The sequence below is a fragment of the Lygodium microphyllum genome, chromosome 3 (genome assembly GCF_053477565.2).
Source record: "Lygodium microphyllum isolate KBCC chromosome 3, Lygodium_microphyllum_v1.1.10, whole genome shotgun sequence".
Lineage (NCBI taxonomy): Eukaryota > Viridiplantae > Streptophyta > Polypodiopsida > Schizaeales > Lygodiaceae > Lygodium > Lygodium microphyllum.
Window position 1 is genome coordinate 158,224,026 of NC_141137.1, and position 20,414 is coordinate 158,244,439.

At 42.0% G+C, this 20,414-nt stretch overlaps 1 protein-coding gene across 2 annotated transcripts; it reads right to left on the minus strand.

Moving 5' to 3' along the window:
- Positions 1-537: 537 nt before the first annotated feature.
- LOC148039078 (Peptidyl-tRNA hydrolase II (PTH2) family protein) lies at positions 538-18,716 on the minus strand. Of its 2 annotated transcripts, XM_087674966.1 has the most exons (3): positions 18,181-18,716; positions 17,957-18,072; positions 1,263-1,397 (listed from the first exon to the last, which is right to left on the minus strand). In XM_087674966.1, the coding sequence occupies exons 1-3, from the start codon at positions 18,664-18,666 to the stop codon at positions 1,382-1,384; spliced, it is 618 nt and encodes a 205-aa protein (XP_087531092.1). In that variant the 5' UTR covers positions 18,667-18,716; the 3' UTR covers positions 1,263-1,381. The 2 variants fall into 2 exon arrangements, with proteins under 2 accessions (XP_087531090.1, XP_087531092.1); XM_087674964.1 differs by lacking the exon at positions 17,957-18,072 and having other exon boundaries at positions 538-1,397; positions 18,181-18,709.
- Positions 18,717-20,414: the final 1,698 nt, after the last annotated feature.

Sequence of the window (20,414 nt, forward strand, 5' to 3'; positions counted from 1 at the left end):
TGCAAATCATGATCCACATCTATCACCTTCACTAGTTGAACCTAAGGCTAAATATCAACTAAGCCTATAACTACACTATACTAGAAACGCAATAACCAGTAGTAAGTGATAGTTTTAAGGTGCCATCTAAATTGATTAATTTGGAACAAATTGAACTAAGAAAGTCTCATGTACACCCATGCCTTCATTGTTGCTACCTTTGTGTTTGTCACAATTGTTTTGGAAAACCTCACCCTCTCACCTAACAATTTCTTTCTTTTTATCTAGAGGCACAAGCATATGGCCAACTAAGGGGATTATTGCACACTAGTTAAATCATTTCCAATCTTTATTACTTAAAACTATTTCAAATCCTTTGCCACATACGAACATGATCTAACAAAGCTCCAAAACCTAAATTTGGAGCAAGCATTGAAAGGAGGGAAGTATGTTCACAAGCCATATGGGCATAAAGCATCAACATGAATATCCAAATCTCAGGAAACAATTTAGGTCAATTCATAAAGGATTGGAGCCGCAATATTTTTATCCTTATCAAACAAAGCCCTCTATTAAAAACCGAGACAAGACCCCGGAGTGCTACAATCAAATGAACATGTAGAGCAAGATGTAGTAATGTAGTAGTAGCCTGCCATTTTAAAGTAACCCAAGTTGTACAATAATATGTGAGATCCTGTATAGGATCGAAGAGAGTCCCAAAGCATATGTTTTGTACCATTGTGCATAATATATCTTATCACCCATGATATCGATATCCTTCATTCATGCTTGAAGCACTGGCTTTGCCATCATGTGCGCCACAAAAGAGAGGCATGCAGCCCAGTCTTGTACATCTCTGATGCCTTGCAGAAGAGTATCATCGCAAGCCATGGGAAGCATCGTAGCACATGTGACACAACGGCAAAAGTAAACCAAGGTCATGCAACAACTGTCTTCTCTATGAAGTTAAATACTCGGGCAGAAGAGCAAAACATCTCCAGCCTGAGTTGAAAGTTAAAGCAATGTAAATACCCTCAGAACTCTAAAAGGCGTTCCCTAATTCTTGTGCTTTCATGAGAGCCATCCCTCGATGGTAAAATACACAATGCTTTTCGCGTTGAACAAAATTGCCTACCAATGTACCTTGTGACGTTACACTAGGCATATTAAATGGAATAACAGATACAGATAAAATGGATAGCCCCAACCGAAGTGAGGATGAAGAAGTATGCTAACTACTTGCATAGTTTCAACTTTTTGAAGTATTGTGCAACTCTAGACTTTGGATAAGGCTTTGTAGCCAAACATGTAGGAAAGTTTTCTGGTTGCTCTATCCACAGTTTGTACATGATCCCCTCAGCTTCAAGTTTCTGTGACAAATTGATAAGTTGTGTCTCTCCTTTCACTTCCAGAGTAACCTGCTCAGTCAAATAGTTTCCAGAAATATGGCAAGGCAGTAAAACATGAGCACTGAAAAAACATGCAAATAACATCCAAAGCATGTTAAATACTTCATAATTAGGAAAGCAGCAAAATATAAGCATTGAAATACCCAAAGCATTTCGTCCAAGGAGTTGAAACAAAATATTAGTAGGGAAGGAAGCATTTCATATGGAAATTACATCTAAATTTTGCTCACTGCTATAGGACAGTATGTTTGAAGCCACATTGTGCACATTAGAAGAGTTTTTCATAGGAGTGACTGCTGAAACAGTTAATGATGGAAGACAGTGGAGGCAGTAGCGTGCAAGCAAGAGCAGAAGCAAAACAGGGAGCATGTATGGAAGCACTCGGAACTACCTGATGAGCAGCTGATTAAATGGATTGTCATTTATACATGCTTAGCATTTGATTGCAGAGAACAAAGCAGACAGTATTTGCTTCTTTAATACTCGGGATGAATGTTATTTAGTGTCATGGATGCAAACACTTGATGATGAATGTTATTAAGTGTCATGGATGCACACTTGATGACCTATAAACCCCAAACAGATTGTGATGTCTCTTGAAGGAATCCCAAGAACTGCCAAAAGCGGGAAACTAGATGTGCACAATGACTGCCAGGGATCAAGGGCCAGGGCAAACTGACGAATGGGGATGTGAAACACTGTACTGACATAGAATGAATGTTGAAAATGGCTGCAGATGGATCCAGCTGCAAATGGCTGAAGTGCAACAGCTTGAATTTTGAAGTGCAGCTATTGGACAACTAAATTGTTATTACTGAACAAATGCAACAGCTAGGGGCTACTGGGGCTGTCCAATAGCACAAACTACAGTAGGACTGCAGTCAGGCTGTCTAAACAATCACTTTCCCCAATTGGAATTCACTGTAATCATCAATCCGATTTTGTGCCAAATCTCTATTTCGCTCCTCACAAAGATTGACCCACATTCAGCAATCAGAATCCAGGATTGTGCATTCAACATTCACTATTCCTCCGTCCTTGGATAGAGCATGCCCCAAGCATACTTGGCACACACTAAAATTCAAGTTTTCAGCATCATTCTTGCTCCTCATGCTTGACATCAAATTTGCTAACTGGTACTTAAGATTGTGGTTCATAGTTGAGGAAAACTTTGGAATGGGAACAGAAACTGGAACAGGAACAGGAATTTTCAAAGGGCAGCGCCACATCATCAAGGGAAGACTTTGGGTTACATGATATCCTAGTTAATAAGTTTTAAAGACTTATACTTTAAAAACTTAAATTTATCAATATGCAAGAACTTACTGTTATAAGTTGGAAGATGTTAATGAGCTATAAGATGGAAGAATTTATGAGAGAGAGAGAGAGAGAGAGAGAGAGTGTGTGTGTGTGTGTGTGTGGTCTTGACTTTCTCCATCAGCTTCGGGATTTACCTTTCACTCACTTCAATACTTGGCCACATGGTCTTGACTAGACCTTACTTTTGCCGGTCTCTTGGGTAGGATGCCCTGAGATTTAACTCTTCCTTTCTAAGTCATGCTAATTTTCAAGGACTACATGACCTAACTACTAGAGACGTTTTCATGTGATTTTCCACTACAAGGATATTGTTGCTCGACTTGCTGCATGACCATTTTCTGATCTCGCTAGCAGCTCAATTGGGTGAACTTATTATTCAAGGCTTTCAGATGTGATCTTACCAACAAGCTAAACGAAGGAATCTAATTGATGGTCTTGAGACAATTCTTCTCAAATTCATAAATTCTTTTGGGCCCCCCTTGCATTCATCCCCAACATGGGAAAATGTGGTTAGATTGCAAGATGTAGAAGGCCACATGGTCACAGATCCCCAATCGACTGTAAGTATGTGTAGGGAATACTTCGTAGACCCTTTGGGTTTGCGATAGATTTCTTCTTCACAGGTTGTGCAAGCCCATGTGCCCTTTTATGCTTTGGTCAAAGATTAGGTTCCCCATGACATGCAAGACATCCTAGAATCTAATATCCATGAGAACAAAATTATGGATGTCTCTTGCATTTGCCAAATGATAAAAGCCCTAGCTAGGATGGCATCACCAATGAATTCTTTGGCACATATCCATCTCTTTTAGCAAAACCTTTGGCTGATGTGCCAATATGTTTGGGCATCAGACAGCATGCCTTTATCATGGAAAGAAGGGCTGTTTAGTTGATTCCCAACGTCCCATCCAAACTTACGCAACGAAGCCCGATTTCATTGATGGGCTCTATGCATAGGATCTTTGTGAAGGTGTTGGCAAACCATCTCCATAAACACTTGCCTAATCTTGTTCATCCTCACCAATATGGGTTTATTAAGGGCAGAAACATTCTTCATAATATCTCAATTGCACAAATGTCCATTGACTAAGTGCAACACACGCAACATGAGGTTGTTCTAGTGCAACTGAACTTGAAAAAGGCCTTTGACTTCTTGGAATGGTCTTTTGTTTTGCAAATCTCATGGAAGTTATGGATTTTAGAACTCCGTGTCAAGCTTAATCTACACTATTAATATGATTGCCACCTCCCATGTTATGCTAAATGGTGGAGTCATCGGGTCTTTTTCCCTTGCACGATTGATCCAATAGGGCTCTCCTCTCAATCCACTCTACTTTGCACTTGCTACTCACTCTATTCTTTCCACACTATCGCATCTTGTGGATAAAGAAGCTAGTCTTTCTCTACCTTTGTAACGATAATTTGTTGGTCAAGCATTGGCTGATGATAATTTGATGGTTCTAAAAGTAGATGCTTCTAATCTTTAGTTAGCCTTGGATGTATGGGAATTATTTGGGCATGTGCCAAGCCTATGAATCAATGCTATCAAATCCTCCAGGCATCTCGCTTACCCCTTGGGGTTTGATGTGTAGCTACAAGAATTACTGAAATGGATATCACAAAAATTGGAAGCCAAGTTCGCCTATTAGAGATCTCAAGTTTGGCCATTCCATGTGCGTCTCAAAGTAGCCCAAACAATTATGTTTCCCATGCTTACATATTTCTTGCCATTGCTACCTTGAACCAATGTTGCGTTCAAGGATCTCACCTGCCATTTCCATTTCATGCTCTAGAAGAAAGATTCTATGCAAGCAATTATATCTTGGATATTGTGGAGTCATGTTTGCACCCCAAAATCCATGGGAGGTGGGGGGCTGTTTTTGTGAGAGTGCACAATGGAAGAGAACCACGAACACGGATCTCACCTACCATTTCCATTTCATGCTCTAGAAGAAAGATTCTATGCAAGCAATTATATCTTGGATATTGTGGAGTCATGTTTGCACCCCAAAACCCATGGGAGGTGGGGGGCTGTTTTTGTGAGAGTGCACAATGGAAGAGAACCACGAACACGGGGAGAGAGAGAGAGAGAGAGAGAGAGAGAGATCTACACTCATTGAATAGAATACTCAATACAAAGGAAAGGACTGATGGATCCTATTGTCCACACCGAAGACCATGACGGTGATAGTGATGGAGACGGAGATGGAGAATATCCAGCCTGCTGTCCATGCCAAAGCCAAGAGGACTGCAGCCCCTTGATGAAGCACTTGCCATGGAACAAAAGAAGATGATCTGCCAACTAGTGAGGGCAGCTATATAGCAAAAGACTCCAAAAACTGGCCGACCAGAAAAATGACCTCTAAATCTGGCTGACCTGCTGAATAATACCCTGGGGCTGCAATAAATGCAGTCTAACTGCACAGAAAAATCTGGCAAATAGTGATCCGGCATCTTGGACAGCAGGCAGGCAGCACTGGCAAGGGCTGAAAACTGACTAGAAATGCAAGAAATGCACACAAAACTTGACTGAAAGAAGAAATGCATACTCTAGAATGAGTTGCCTCCTCTATCAAAGCACATAATAGACATGTTGGAGTTGCTAATGCCCACATCTGACTCAAACTAGGGCTCACAGGTAGGAGATGACCAAGCATGACAAACATGACTGCTAACGCCCCATCTCAGAGCTTGGATGGGGCTAAGGCGGAAGAAGAGGTGGATAAGAGGGTGATAAGCAAAGTGTCAATGCCGATGAAGTCCATCGATGTAGACTGCTGATGAAGAAGTTCCTCATGGTCCTAGAAGTCCCCTCTAAAAAACTAGGGGCCGAGGAATCCACAGCCACATCACCGAGATCATCCCCCTCTAAAATGGATGGGGGGAATGAGGGAACCACCGGAGGAGAGGGTGGGGGATGGAAAAGAACCTATGGAATAGATGGTGCACAAGTGGAAACAGGTGTAGCAATAGACAACTACCTTGAAGGACCCTACATAAGAGAAGGGGAATGGAGCCTATAGAGCCCGTCCTCTTGCCAACCTATCACTAAAGCAATTCTTGAAGAAGAATCCTCTAAGCATGGCCTGCTCAATGAAGACAACCTAGATACCAAGTCTAGTCAAACTATAAATAGAGAGGAGTGGAAGGCCCAAGTATGGAACATGTAGGACTTTTGAAGGGGAGGTATGGTCTATTTATAACGACAAAGTGCCAACACTACTAATAGGTACCAAGCAAATGTCACCAATGTGACTACCCTCAAATGGACAAAGATCTTGTAGCATATCTCCTTGGGGAGTCATTGACTCAAAGCACCACTGTCAATGTGAGACCAGCCTTTCTCCTTGGATAGGATGGTAAATAACTTGATTAAGCATAAAATTCACATAAACGAAAAATGCACACTTTACCACTTTAATCTTAGACATTGGACACTTGATTGGCCCCAAAACTGGCGCCCCTTGCGGTATTTCTTATCTTATATTGCAAATGGTAGTATTTATAGCAAATAGGACATTCCTACTAACAAAGACTTTCTTCATGCATGGGTCATACAAGCAATAGCCCTTGCTCTCCGAATTGTAGCCAATAAATATGCATTTTACAACCTTGTCATCATCAAGCTTCCCACGAAGCTCTTTCGGAACATGTGCATAGACTATGCAACCAAACATCCAAAAGTAGTCTACTTTGGGTTTCTTGCCATGCCAAGCTTCGAACGATGTGATTGTCTTCAATGTCTTAGTGGGTGCATGATTCAACACATGATTTGCACACTGAAGGTGAAGCCAAAATTTATGAGGTATCTCAGCTTCAAGCTTTGCAACAAAATGTTTGAAATGCATGAATACATCAGATTTTACCCTTCAGCCCATACATCCATGTATACCAAGAGTAGTCATCAATAAATGTAGCAAAGTACTGATGACCTCCAAGTGCACGTGTCCTTATGGGACCACAAACATCAAAGTGAATAAGTTGCATTTTTCGGACAGTATTCACTGCACCATCCTTTTTGAAGGCAAACCTATGCATCTTGCCCAAAATACATTCCTCACATGCATGAGGAGGAGTCTCCATTGGAGACAATGCATCTACCATATGACACCTCTAAAGGATCATCAAACTCCCAAAGCTCATGTGTCCATAGCAGGCATGCAATAGCTCCGCATTTTGCATAGTGGGTAAAAGAGTAGTGACTGCTAAAGCATCATGAGACTATCTGTCATATGTATCCAATAAAAATAGACCCTTATATAGGGTGCCGGACAGCCTAAGTGTATAATCCATCTCTCTGTTTCTAACAATGCATTTGTCATCCTCAAAGATGACCTGAAAGCCATGCTTATTAACAACAGAGATAGACAACAAGTTCTCTGTAATACCAAGTACAAACAAGACATCTAGAGGCATGAAATCACAACCATCTATGTTTCTTGGACAGCCAAACCGGAGTTCTTTTTCTTCTCTTTAGCCAATCTCTTTCTACATTCATCGATATAGTGACCAAGCTTCTTGCAATAATGGCATTTTGCTCACACATTGAGTAGCTACTCACACAAATCATGTATGTGAGTAAGGTGCTCTGTCATGCTATCACCTTTATCCATGGTCACATTGGCTAACTCTCTGCAGAGATAGGATATCCTGGCCTCATTGTGTGCTACAAATATACGCTCAAGTACATCCCATGCTGATTTTTGAGGTCTTACAAGACCGAATGTGTGGAATAATTGCTCTTTTCACTGACAAGGCAATAAAAAAAAGTGCATGTGCATCTTTTGAGTTTCTGATCCTCTGTAGGAGGGAGAGGAGGGGCAGCAGCAATAGCAGCACCAATACCACCACCAATAGCACCACCAACCTGTCCTCCAGCATTACGCTGAGGTGTTTGAGATGCAAGACCTCCCGGTCGCTGCAAATCACTTGTAACATAGTCCCACAAGTCCTTCGCCACAAAAAGGTTATGGACCATAAAACTCCACGGTTGGTAGTTTGAGCCATCAAGTTTATTCTCCTAAGTGAGGACATCAAGCATGTTGCTCTGATCATTATTCTCTTGACATGCCATGCTGTCAATGATAGACAAAAATCTGCAGTCAAATACTTCAATGCTGAAGTATAGAGTATACTCCTTAGAGTACCAAAATCCCCCACGAGATTAAGAAACAAGGACCAAACTATCACTCAAATGCCAAAGTGTGCACAATGCCACGTAAATCAACACTCAACCAGTAAATTACAGCACTATATTGTTGTACCACACCCACCTTGAAATGTGTACCCACAAAAGTACAAAATACAACTTAATGTTGATTCTTTTCAAAATTTACTGAATTTTCCCAAAATTCTCTATCCAATTTGATTGTAACTGTAATTAAATGTTGTTGTACTGCTTGTTGCTTGCCTTGGAGTGCGTGTCGAGCAAAAGCTCCAAATTTCTTTCTAAAATTTCAAAGAAATAGAAAAAAATTATACCTTACAACTGGAATTTCTGCAGAAATGTCGCCTCAGGATGCATGTCAACAATGAACAGCAGCTGAAATCTATCTCATGATGCGTGTCGGATCCAAAAAACTAAAAAGCCCCAAATTTTCTTGAGCCAATGTGGAAGAAATTACGCAATCTCTATGAGTTTGGTAACAATTTACGCAAAGGGCCTCCAATCGAGCAAAAGCCCCAAATTTTCGGTGGGAATATTCAAGAAATTGAGAAATTTCTTCGAATTGGTTGTCGATTCAAACTTCGGGAGCAAAAATTAGTAAAAGCCCCAAATTTTTGGGCAGCACAAGCTGAGATTCAATAAGAGATGGCTGAAAGAGATTGGAAATTCCAAAAATTTTGAGAAAACCCCAAATTTGAAAATTAGGGTTTTTGCACTTTTTAAGGTTTGCAAAAATTGGCGGGCAGGACTGAGAAAATGGCGGGCAGAGCTGAAAACTGCAGCAGCTCTTCCAAAATAGCAGCTCCTCAGGCTGCGTGCAGGGCTGCGCGCAGGCTGAAAACAGCAGATCTAGAGCAGATGACTGAGCTGGAAAGATCTGGAGTAAATGGACAGATTTGGAGCTGATGGCTGAACTGGACAGATCTGGAGTAGGCAAGAGATGGCTCAGCTACAGCTCCTCCTCCACTTCACAACACCTTACAACAGCTGAAAACTCTTCCTCGAGCGGAGAACCAAGATGGCAGCAGTAGAACCAAGATGGTTTCGGCTGATGGTGGCTGAACAGAATCGGCGCGTACGAGCTGCTCTGATACCATATGTTGGAAAATGGCAGCCAGCTATGGAGAGAGAGAGGAGAGACAATGACAGCAAGAGAGTGAGATAAAGCAAAAAGAGAAGAGTGTACTTGCTAGATACTTGCTAGAATGAAAGATAGAGTGAAAGTACAACTTATGTTTAGGTCAAGGGTTGACTTAACCGGTCTTCCACCAACTAACTAGAATTAGGTTTATTTTACTCTAGAGCCTAGTGTCACTACTTTAAGTTTCTAAGACACTAGGTGTACACACCTTACATTGACACTTTAACAAGTGTCCACACCACACAAATTACATTGGGCACTACCCATAGAATCGACAAATTCTAACAATGGAGTACAATTGAGATCCTCTAATCTCCTCTGTAATCCAAGTGCCTCTTGCTGTCAAAACTAACCAGCAAGCCTTCAAACCAATTTGCCCCTTCGTTTGCCGCATTCAACCCCAAATCTAATATTAGCTGGCTAGCCTCTTGAATCTCCCAGAAATTCCTGAATTTCAGTTGCTGAAATTCAAGTCCTAGACTCTCAATCTTGAGAAATTAGGGTTTACATCAGAGATGGATTGAGATCTCTTCCTCTGATGGCTCAAATTGTTGGAAAAATGCTGAGATAACTTGAGAAATGGTTGGGAAATGAGAGAGAATGCTACAAAGAGAGAATGCTACAAATGCTAAGATAACTTGAGAAATGGTTGGGAAATGAGAGAGAATGCTACAAAGAGAGAATTCTCAAAGTTTCATCGCAAGAAATGCTGAAAAACTGCCACTGCCCTGCTCAAACAGCCATGGAAGCTATCATCTACAACTTAGAACCACCAAAAAGACTACAACCCCCTCTTATATGCTGTCATCTACACTAGAAGAACCTTGGGCTATTGCCATCTACTCCTAGAGGGCCCCAAATTGTTGTCACTTGCTATAGGACTGATCCCTGGCGGCTATAAATCACATTAGCAATCTCTCCTTGCTCTCTAACATCTACACTAGTGACACAATGAGCTAAGAGCTCTTTGAAGATGATTCAACCACTAAAGAAGGCTTCTTCAACACATGGATATAAAGGAAAACGAACTCATGGGTAATAGCTAGTGTAGAGGTAGAGAAACGCCTAGATGACGTAGCTCCATTCTTTGCTCCCAAACGAAGATGAGAATACTTCTTTCAACACTTCTCCTTAGGATGTGTCCCCTTTCCCACAGTGTGAGCATTGAGGGTTTTCTTAATTTATGTCAAAGCTCAAAGAATGCTATTGTGTCTCCTTCTTGGGCTTGGCCTTTGTTTTCTCCTTCTTCAACTTTCCCGTAAAAGCTTTTGTGAAGTTGGATTCTCTAGCTACCTCTTCGGACGCTCATCATGCTCCAAGACAAGTGGAGCAAGCTCCTCCGATAGAAGAGTCTCATGGGTCCTCGATATAGAAGACATTGTATTTTGAAGGGCAACTGAGTCAAAAGAATGATGGCCATATCCTCTGAAGAGATGATCCTACTGAGGAAAGAAAACTCATTCCTCATATCGTCCAACCTATTTATTTGATCCTAGATAAAAGGTGAGTCATCAATAGCGAGCATCCGCAGTTTCTTCTCAAGAGTAATCCAGTGGGCAAATGTCTTCTAATAGTACAAAGAAGTAAGCTTTGTCCACACTTCCATTGCCTGTTGCAACCTGCACACATGCACTAGGATAGAATCACTTAAGCTCACAAAAAGAAAAGATCAAGCTCAAGAATTGAGCTGATTCCATATGGCTGCATGATCCATCATTGATCCCGCTCTAGGATCATCCATGGGATGTGGAATAGGATGGGTAACAAACTCCCAAAGATCAAAGGAGTCGAGAATACATTCCACCCTACAACACCTACACTGACGGTGCCATCATAGGCATCCTAGGGCCAAAAGGACGGGCCCTATGGGAAACACGGCAAGAGGAGGGAGAAGAGGGCTACTCCAATCTATGCGACCTATCAAGAGAGGGTTCCCACAATGATCACGCCATACCGCCTTTCAAAGGAGTGATGAGAGACCTCCTCGTCAGAGTCATCAAAGCCATTGAACTAGTGATAAGACATCTTCAACACCTGCAAATACCCACAAAAATCTATGTTTTGTTGGAAATGGTCCCGCATGGTGGAAATCAACCACATCTCCACAACAGGACTGTAGATGGTCCGCTTGTGTCGTTATGAGTAGTAAAACACACAAATCTATATTTCCAACAAGGGGCAAATGGCTGAAAATCTGTGTTTTCAATCTGAGGGGTCTCCTCTTGAAGGGGTAACTCCGTACACTCACTTCAACAATGATACCATGTGAGAGTGCACAACGGAAGAGAACCACAAATATGGAGAAAAAAGGAGGAAGAGAGAGAGAGAGAGAGAGAGAGAGAGATGAATAAAAATAATTTGCACAAAGGAAAGAACTTGTGAATCCCTACATCCAGCCCAAGGCATCAACGGGGCACCATATATCCTTACCTTTGTTCACATCATTGGAGATTATACCTTTTGAGTTGGGCCTACCACTTGCTCCTGGCCTTCCTGCAACACTTCAACTCCCATGCCCCCTCTACGAGACCTATTACCTCACTGGTACTAGCAAACCATACGGGATTCGAGGATCCTTCCACCGGATCCCACTCCGGATGGCCCTAAAGGACTATTTGGCTCACTCCTCATGCTTCATATGCATCATTGCTTACAACTCATTACCTTGCACATTTCGAGCCAAACACTTGATAGGAGGCTCTCTATGGTATGACGCCATGGAGAAGCAACTAGATAGTGTCGACCAAAATGGAACTTGAACCAAGGTGGATCATCTTCATCACAAGCCAATCATCGGAACGAAGTGGATTTTTAGAACCAACGGTACTTTAGATAAATACAAGGCTCACCTTGTAGTGCAAGGTTTCAAGCAAAACTATTGGGCTCGTCCCTCATGCTTCATATGCATCATTGCTTACAACTGATTGCATTGCACATTCTGAGCCGAAAAGTTAACAAGAGACTCTCCAGGACCCTCTATGGCATGAGGCCATGGAGAAGGAACTAGATAGTGTCAACCAAAATGGGGCTTGAACCTTGGTGGATCATCTTCATCACAAGCCAATCATCGGGACGAAGTGGATTTTTAGGACCAACGGTACTTTAGATAAATACAAGACTCGCCTTGTAGTGCAAGGTTTCAAGTAAAAGTATTGCATTAACTATGAAGAAACCTTTGCACCTATCGCTTGGTTGACATCATTTCATCTATAGGTTACACTCCCCACTTCCCACATTGGCCAATCTATCAAATGGACAAGGTTTTAGGTAAAAGTATTGCATTAACTATAAAGAAACCTTTGCACCTATCGCTTGGTTGACATCATTTCATCTATAGGTTGCACTCCCCACTTATCACATTGGCCAATCTATCAAATGGACGCCAAAAGTACCTTTCTGAACGGTTATTTGGAGGAGAAAGTCTATGTGGAGCAACCTTCTAACTTTTCTTTTACTGACCAAAATGATAAGATATTTCGCTTGCGGAAAGCTCTCTATGGGCTAAAGCAGGCACCGAGGTCTTGGGGCTGCAAGATAGACAAGTTCTTATGGACTCATGAACACCATTCTACCCCCTATGATCTAAATCTATATATGTGCACCACGAGCACGAGTTAGCTATATCCTATTGTAGATTGATGATATACTCCTCACTGGCTTAAATTCTACAGTCATTGCAAAATCAATGCAAAACTTTGCACTATATTCGAAATGATAACTTAGGTTTGTTGTCTTATTTCTTGGGGATGGAGACTGTTCTATGCGAGGGAAGTGTCTTTTTGTCACACTAGAAATACACCCTACAACTAGTAGAACAATATTGCACTGATCAACATGACCAATGGCCACACCTCTTGATCCCATTGTCCATCTACATAAAGATACCTCAGGTCAGCCTTTTGATGCCCACACCTATTGTTTTGTTATACGAAAACTACTTTGGTTGATTCATACTATGCTAGATCTTGCATACTTAATTAGTTTGCTTAGTCACTACTTTAACATACCTAGAATGTCTCATTGGATTGCTTGTCTTCGTGTGTTAAGATATTTAAGGTGTACCTATAATTATGGACTAACTCATGGTCATGGTTTATGTTCACACGGATACACTAATTCTGACTGGGCAGGAGATCCTGACACAGCATTCTCATGGTGGCTACCTCTACACCTTGGGCACAGCACCCATCTCTTGGGCTAGCCGTAAGTAGGAGACCACGACGGCTTCCATAGCCAACGCAAAGTGTCGGGCTTTTTTTAATGGTACCACTTAGGCAATCTATGTGAGAAACTTACTTGCCGCAATTTAGTTCCCTGTGAGGCACCTACAATTGTCTACTGTGACAACCAGAGTGTCATTGCCCTTGAGGGCAATTCGATCATCACCCCTTAAACACGGCACGTGGCAATTCATTTTCATTTCACTAAAGAGAAAATTGAGCTAGACACTGTTCACCTAGTCTATGACAATTTTACAAATATTTTGACCAAGGTGATCAATAGGCCAATACTATAATATCTTCTACCTCGGATCAACTTGGATATACTCTCCTTTGCTTCTTCAAATTGACCAGGAGAGGCTGCTTCTCTTTTACTTCTCCTTCTAGTTTGAGAGGGAGCGGTTTTCTTCTCTTGATAGTAACAGTGATGATACTTACAAATTTTTTTCACTCTCAAACGTTCATTTACTTTGTATTGCACATTATGGACGTTTATAACTTCATCCATATTGTTAGGATGACATGATTGTAAAAGGACGCTTGGACAAATGAACAATTCCCCTACAAGAGCACTGTCCAAGTGACACCATTGCATTGCATTTTACATGAGCATGAAAACTTACATCTTTCTTTGCATTACCCCATATATTGGCATTTATTCATGTAAATTTATCTGTGCACATTTATTCCTTTTTGGTCACCCTTGGAGTGATCAACTCTGGATCCACCATGCTCGTAAAATTACACATAGTAATCTCCAAAGGCAGTTTTTTTTTCCCTGTGCTTGCATGCTAGCTTTGCTTGTATTGCTTGCTCCCATGTCGTTACGCTTGTCTCTCCACATATTCTCTTTGTAATTAGTACACACACACTTAAGAATCCCTAGGCACTATCCTAGTAGTGTATGTAATTGTTTTACTTGTTTTATAAAGATAGCAGAGCTATCCATCCTTATTTTCTGTACTTCAGAGCACAATGACTCAATGGGACAAACACTGATTTAAAACCATCACTTAATACTAAATCTTATGACAAACTAAACCAAAGCCCTAATTTTAAAAAAAGAGTCATTAATTCCATCCACCATTGCAGGACCTAATAGACCCTTGAGCAGCTGATGAGCACCCCTTGGTGCGATGCCTTGACCTAATAGACCCTTGAGCAGCTGATGAGCACCCTTGGTGCGATGCCTTGCCCTCTTTGGGATGATCACTTGGACTTCCTTGATAAGATAATTATCATCTCTATAGTCTTGGTAAATAATTGGGCAATCAATGTGCACCCTTTGCCCAATGCCCTAGTTACGTTGGAGTGAGACATCTCACGATAAAAGAAAATAAACACAAGGGCTTATTTCTTATGGCTCCATTTTGGACCTAAGAGAGAGTGTTCAACTAAAAATGCATTGGCTTGACTTAAGCAACTCCAAAACACTCTTAATTAATGAAAAAAACTTATTATTGTTTTAAAAAATGCGATACAATTACTGTGTTCCACATTCCAAACCCTAATTTAGGTACCCCAATTTTTTTATAAATAGACATGCAATCCATCACTCTTCCTCAATCTCGTTTTTGCAAGTCTTAAGAGCCATATCTCTATTGCCCACTGTTAGAGCTGGATATTTCCTGGACTGACAGGGAAAGCAGGAGCAGTTGTGCAGCAGGCGACAAGGCCCGGATGTGTGCCACGTGGTAGTCAGATTATCTAGTCGCATAGCTATTGTCTAGTCGGCTGCATTAATTGCAACCGACCTGCATATTCTAGCCATTATTTTCAGTCTATAAATATGCTTTTTATTTAACAATCTCTATTAGTTGTCTCTCACAAATTTTAGCCTGCAGACCGTGGAGATCACTCTCGGGGCTGATGAGACCAAGATCTTCGAGATGGAGACATACATAGATATTCTCTCTGCACTCGTGTATAATTCTGCATCCTTATATAGCATTCTTCGCTGTAGATTTTTTGTGTTTCATTGTTTTTTTCTCTCTTCTCTCTCTGTTCACTCTTTGTCTTGGTCATTCGCTTCCACATTGCTTCACTCTAACATGGTATCAAAGCATTGAAGGACTGACCTAAGATAGACCCATCTGAAGAGGAGATTTCAACACAACACAAGGTTGCGTTTTCAACGTTCAAGTGCGAGCAACTGGGCTACACATCAAAATAGAATTGAGACAAACATAGACGTGCGAGAAAAGAGAAGATTTGTTGAGGCTGCTACTGTTTTTTGCTGTCAGAGAGAATAAAAAAGGTTGCATTTAAGGCCTTCAAGTGCAAATTTTACCTTTTCATCGCCTCCAGCAAAAGTGAAGGAGGAGTGGAACGAGCGCACCAAAGAAGCAACCTTCTAATCCCATTTTTCAGCAACATCCAATTTATTAAATTCATTTTTTTTAATCTAAAAAATAATTTAATATCTATTCTAGTGCACACAAATAATTCCACCAATCAATAATTAAATTGGCTAAGCTAATTTGTCTTTCAAGTATCCCTAAGCAGCTATTGATCCTTGGACTGGCATTGATTAATTAATTAATGCCTATTCTATAATATCAACACTGACATTAATGCCCAATAAATTGGTATAGGTCCAAATCTGACACCATATTATCACCTAGTACCTATCATACATAACTTATTACAACTTTTGCCTTTGGTATTAGTTAATATTTCAGAGTCTTGGATCTCACAATGTGTTAATTAACTTGCACCTCACATGTGCAAGACACATTAGCATAGCTGATTAACTTTTAATCAAATGCTAAGCAAAGTAATAAAATTTCATATCCTTGTGACAAACCACCCCCCTTGAAATCCTTACAATCGTCCTTGATTGTACTACAATGTGCCAAAGCATTCGTTGCCACTATTAGAAATACATGCTGGCATCATTGTCAAACAACAAGAGCACTTATCACATAACCAAGCTCATACCCTCTGTATGTCTAAACTTCCAATCACTTAAACCAGTTACGATCCATACACATGAATAATAACTATTGTCAAAACCCTAAGGATGCATCCACATGCCACAATCCAACATTGTTTTGACCACCAAGGCATTGTAATGCATAAACTAAGCATAACCAGTGTCTCATCGCAATGATGTACTATATGATATTCATGTAAGGCATATATCAACTACAAACCACGTGTAACTTATGCAATGGTATTTAAATCTCTTGCATCACCTCCAAATATATATTGCATGTCATCCATGTATCCCATTCATGCCTTGCAAATGCACATTACACCCAATGTAAATTCCATACTTTGGACCAGTTCCTGACCAACCTGCTATCATCAACATCACGTCTTCATTCACTGCGTATGGAGCTGCATTCTCAGCCATCCTGCATTTTTGCTGCCTAGAGATTCCTACTTTATCCTGCTACTTGGAGGATTGTGTTCCGGTCCCTCCACTTCTGCCCACGACATCGTCATCACCAATGGACTGTTGATGCTGCATTTCAGGATCCGCCACAGGTACTGCACACTTTCAAAGCTGTGCAGCATCTCCAACATCAGTTTCAGCTCACCTCATTCTCAGTCCTTGAGACACAAAGGTTTGAGGCCCCACATTGTATCATTACATCTTCAAATTCATTCATTCTCATTGAGCATTCTACAAACTGTGTTTCTTGTGTTGTCATACATTCTACCTTTCACTTTGTTTGCCCTAGCATTTCTTTACAGTGCCCAGAATGAATGTGCTTTTCATTTAAGTCTTCACAAATATAAGTGATGCCACCAAGGTTTTGCATAATCTTGTTTTGTTCTTCAAATAGGACGTAATACATAACAAATGCAACTGCATTTCGCATATGTCATCTAACTACTTGTCTCCATTCCCCCAAACCATTTTGGCTCTATTCTCCCATTTTTGCCCCATCCAAATCACCAACATCCCCCCCCCCCCCCCCCTCTCCCCTTCCTTGTTCCATGTTTCTTTGCTTTAACCCAACTAAAGACAAGTTTCCAGCCTGCTTGCCACCGAACTTTAAGATAGAAAAATTGTTAGCGATTGCTGCTTGTTCTTTCCCCATTCGCACAATGTTGAGACCCACAGTTCTTTGTGGCAAGCGCTCCTTGGTATGATCTGAGTTGGGTGCCCTGCTCACATCAGGCACCCACATGGCACAATCTCACGCCATTCCACATCTAATGCTGAAAGATCACTTCTACTGGATCAGAAACCACCAGGCATTCCACCAACAGCTCCAAACACCCGCCAACCAGTGTTGGGAACCTCTCACAAAGCCAATACCATCAGCCTCAGCAATGCCAACTTCTCTGAAGAGAGCAAATTCTTGGAGCAGTGGCACACCAGTCTGACTGCTAGCCCAGCAGAGGTGCCACTGGCTGCTGTTGCCACCATTCACCTGCTGCAGCCTGTCCTGGTTGCATGCTCACCAGGTGACCCCCACCTTGAAAGGGCATGTACCTTGCAGTTGTATCCAGCCATCCTAGCCATCTCAGTCTCTTGTCCATCTTCTATTCCACAGTTGAACGGAGCAAATCTCGATCTCTTGTCTGGCTTCTATGTCATACTTAAGCACAGAAAATCATGACCTGCTCCAACATTTGTAGGTGGGTTACAGTTCCCCTTTGGTTCTCATAGTATTTGTGCACGCTAGGCCTAGTAGGACTCCATCACCCCCACCTCTGACTTCCGTGGAAGGTTGTATTCACACACATGAGCAAACATTCTAACCTGAGCATGTGTATGCACATAGACTTGTAAGTTCTCGCAATGAGAGGCCTTCCTTCTGCCCACCATGCACACAGATCACACGCTAGATTCGTCTGCATATCATCCCTGAGTATGACCTAAAACAAAGTATTTTGAGCCAGCTTCTGCAGAAAGTTCAAATCTGCTTCTTGAGGCTGTGTCTTATAACCAATAGTGATGTAACGCAAGCTGAAGAAGATGCTTACAGTGGTCATGTTGTCGAGATCCGAGCAGTAACGAACAGTGTTGGGGTCCTCTTTAAAGAGCCAAATGGCTGCAACGGCGGCGTGACAAGCTTGGGCTAGCACACTCCCAAGGGGCCACTTGAGAGACTCCACCAGGTCCTTGCGGATCACCACGTACTGAGCCAGAGCATCGTTGGCCCCGGATTGATGCCGCTCCTGCACATCGTTATCGTCTGTGCTTAAAGATGAGCAAGTATTCTGAGGCCCCTCCTCTACGCCTCTCTCCATGCTTGACAGTTTTCCCTCTCCAGAAGAAGCAATCGTGGCCTTTTCCTCCTTCAAAGAAACAACAGTGGCACCCCTCGTCCTCGTTGCTGTCGATGGTTTGTCTCGTGAGCAGCAAAGGAGCTGAGACCTGCAGGAGCTCACACCACGACATGCATTCGGAGGAGAGAGAACCGTTGGGAGAATACGCGAACAATGCTGCCACTTTGTCCCTACGTTCATCTCTACGTGATTCCTATATTCGATTCAATAAACTAATAGAACAGCTATGATGTTTTTCACAACTTGTAAGCAAGGTGATGTGATCATACGAGCACTTTCACCCCATAAAAGTAGGAACTTGGGGTAGTTGATGGAGTACCGCTAAGGCTGGTTACACACCGTCATTGCCTGCCCAATTGGTGGGCATAGGAAAAGTTGACTTGGGCGGACTTTCTGCTTACACATTGGGCAGCAGACACTTTTCGTGGTCAATAAATGTCTATCCGCAATCGTTTACATACCGCCCAGTATACACCGGACATTTCTCTAATCACATGTGAATGAAGGGATGTTGTGAATGTTGAACGTTATTGACATAATAATTATTATTTGAATACCTGATTAAATACAAGCATTGATGCTATTTTTTTAGCAACTAATAAAATTAAAAAAGTGACTGATAAAACTAAAAGCATTACAAAACTTTAAAAAAGCAACTAATAAAACTAAAAGCAATACAAAACTTCAAAAAAATGGCTAATAACACTAACACAAATTAGTAATGAAAAAGAGAGCAGGGGAGTTGAACCCCTTCACCATGATGTTGAGGCATGGCTCTACCCAGCTCTCTGTGGAAAGGTGGAAAGAGGGAAATTTTATTAGCACACCACCCCTCTTTCCACCTTTCCACATGCACTGCAGATGCTACAAAAGTTTACTCACCATTGTCTTCGTCGTCGATCTCCTCCGCAAAGCCAGAATCACCAAAGATTATTCTCACATTTGCGTTCTCCCTCTCTCAAACATGGCTCGAGCAATGCTGTCTCTTCGAGATGCCCCCTAGGATGGCTTGCCTCCAGTGTTGGCTCCGTTGTTTGAGCTCTTTGTATTGCTTGCATGGTACCTATATGCGGGAGCTTTCACTCAACCGCCAAGACCCTCGGACCGCTTATTCTTTCAAGCGTTTCAAGTGAGCTCTAATGGCTATCTCTCACCTAGCCGACGCGCCGTCGATCCTACGAGTGTAGTGAGCTTACCTTGATGCTCGATCGAGTACCCTCCTCTCTCTTGCACTTCGATAGCTCCACGATCCTAGATGCTAGCTCAAGCCTCCTCCATCTCCAAGCTCCATCCTCCATAGCCACGCGCGCAAGAGAAGAGAAGGGGAGAGAAGAGAAGAAGAGGAGAGGAGATGGTGAAGAGCTTCACCCTCTTGATCCCTCACCCTCACACACACTCACTCCCTCACACTCTCACACTCCCTCTCTCAAGAGCACACACAAGCAAGAAGGAGAGAAGAAGAGAGGAAGAAGAAGACTCCTTTTGCCACACACCAAAGAATGAGCTTCTCATTCACTTTTCAACTTTATATACAAAACCCTAAATCCCTTTCGGGCGGTCATCCCCTTTTTCCTCTTTTACATGGCCGGCCGTAGCCTAGGCCCTTTTTCCCATTTCCCACCATTTTAATTTATCATATTCCCACTAATGCATACACTTTGCACAGGAGCAAGCCTGGCACTCTTTTACACAAATTTGGGGGCGCTCCCGCATTTTAATGGTGCGCCTTTTCCTCTTTCCTTGCCGTGGCCCAACACCGAAGCCTCTTGAGGGTTGTGTCCGAACATTTAAATTTTTCAGGGATTGGTTGCCAGTCAAGGCGCCTTTTTCTGCTTTTGCGCCTTTTTTTCTCTTTTTCCTTCTTCCCAGTTTTCGCTCCTTTGTACTGCGGTAACGTGGTCGGAAACACGGTAACATTATCCCCCTCC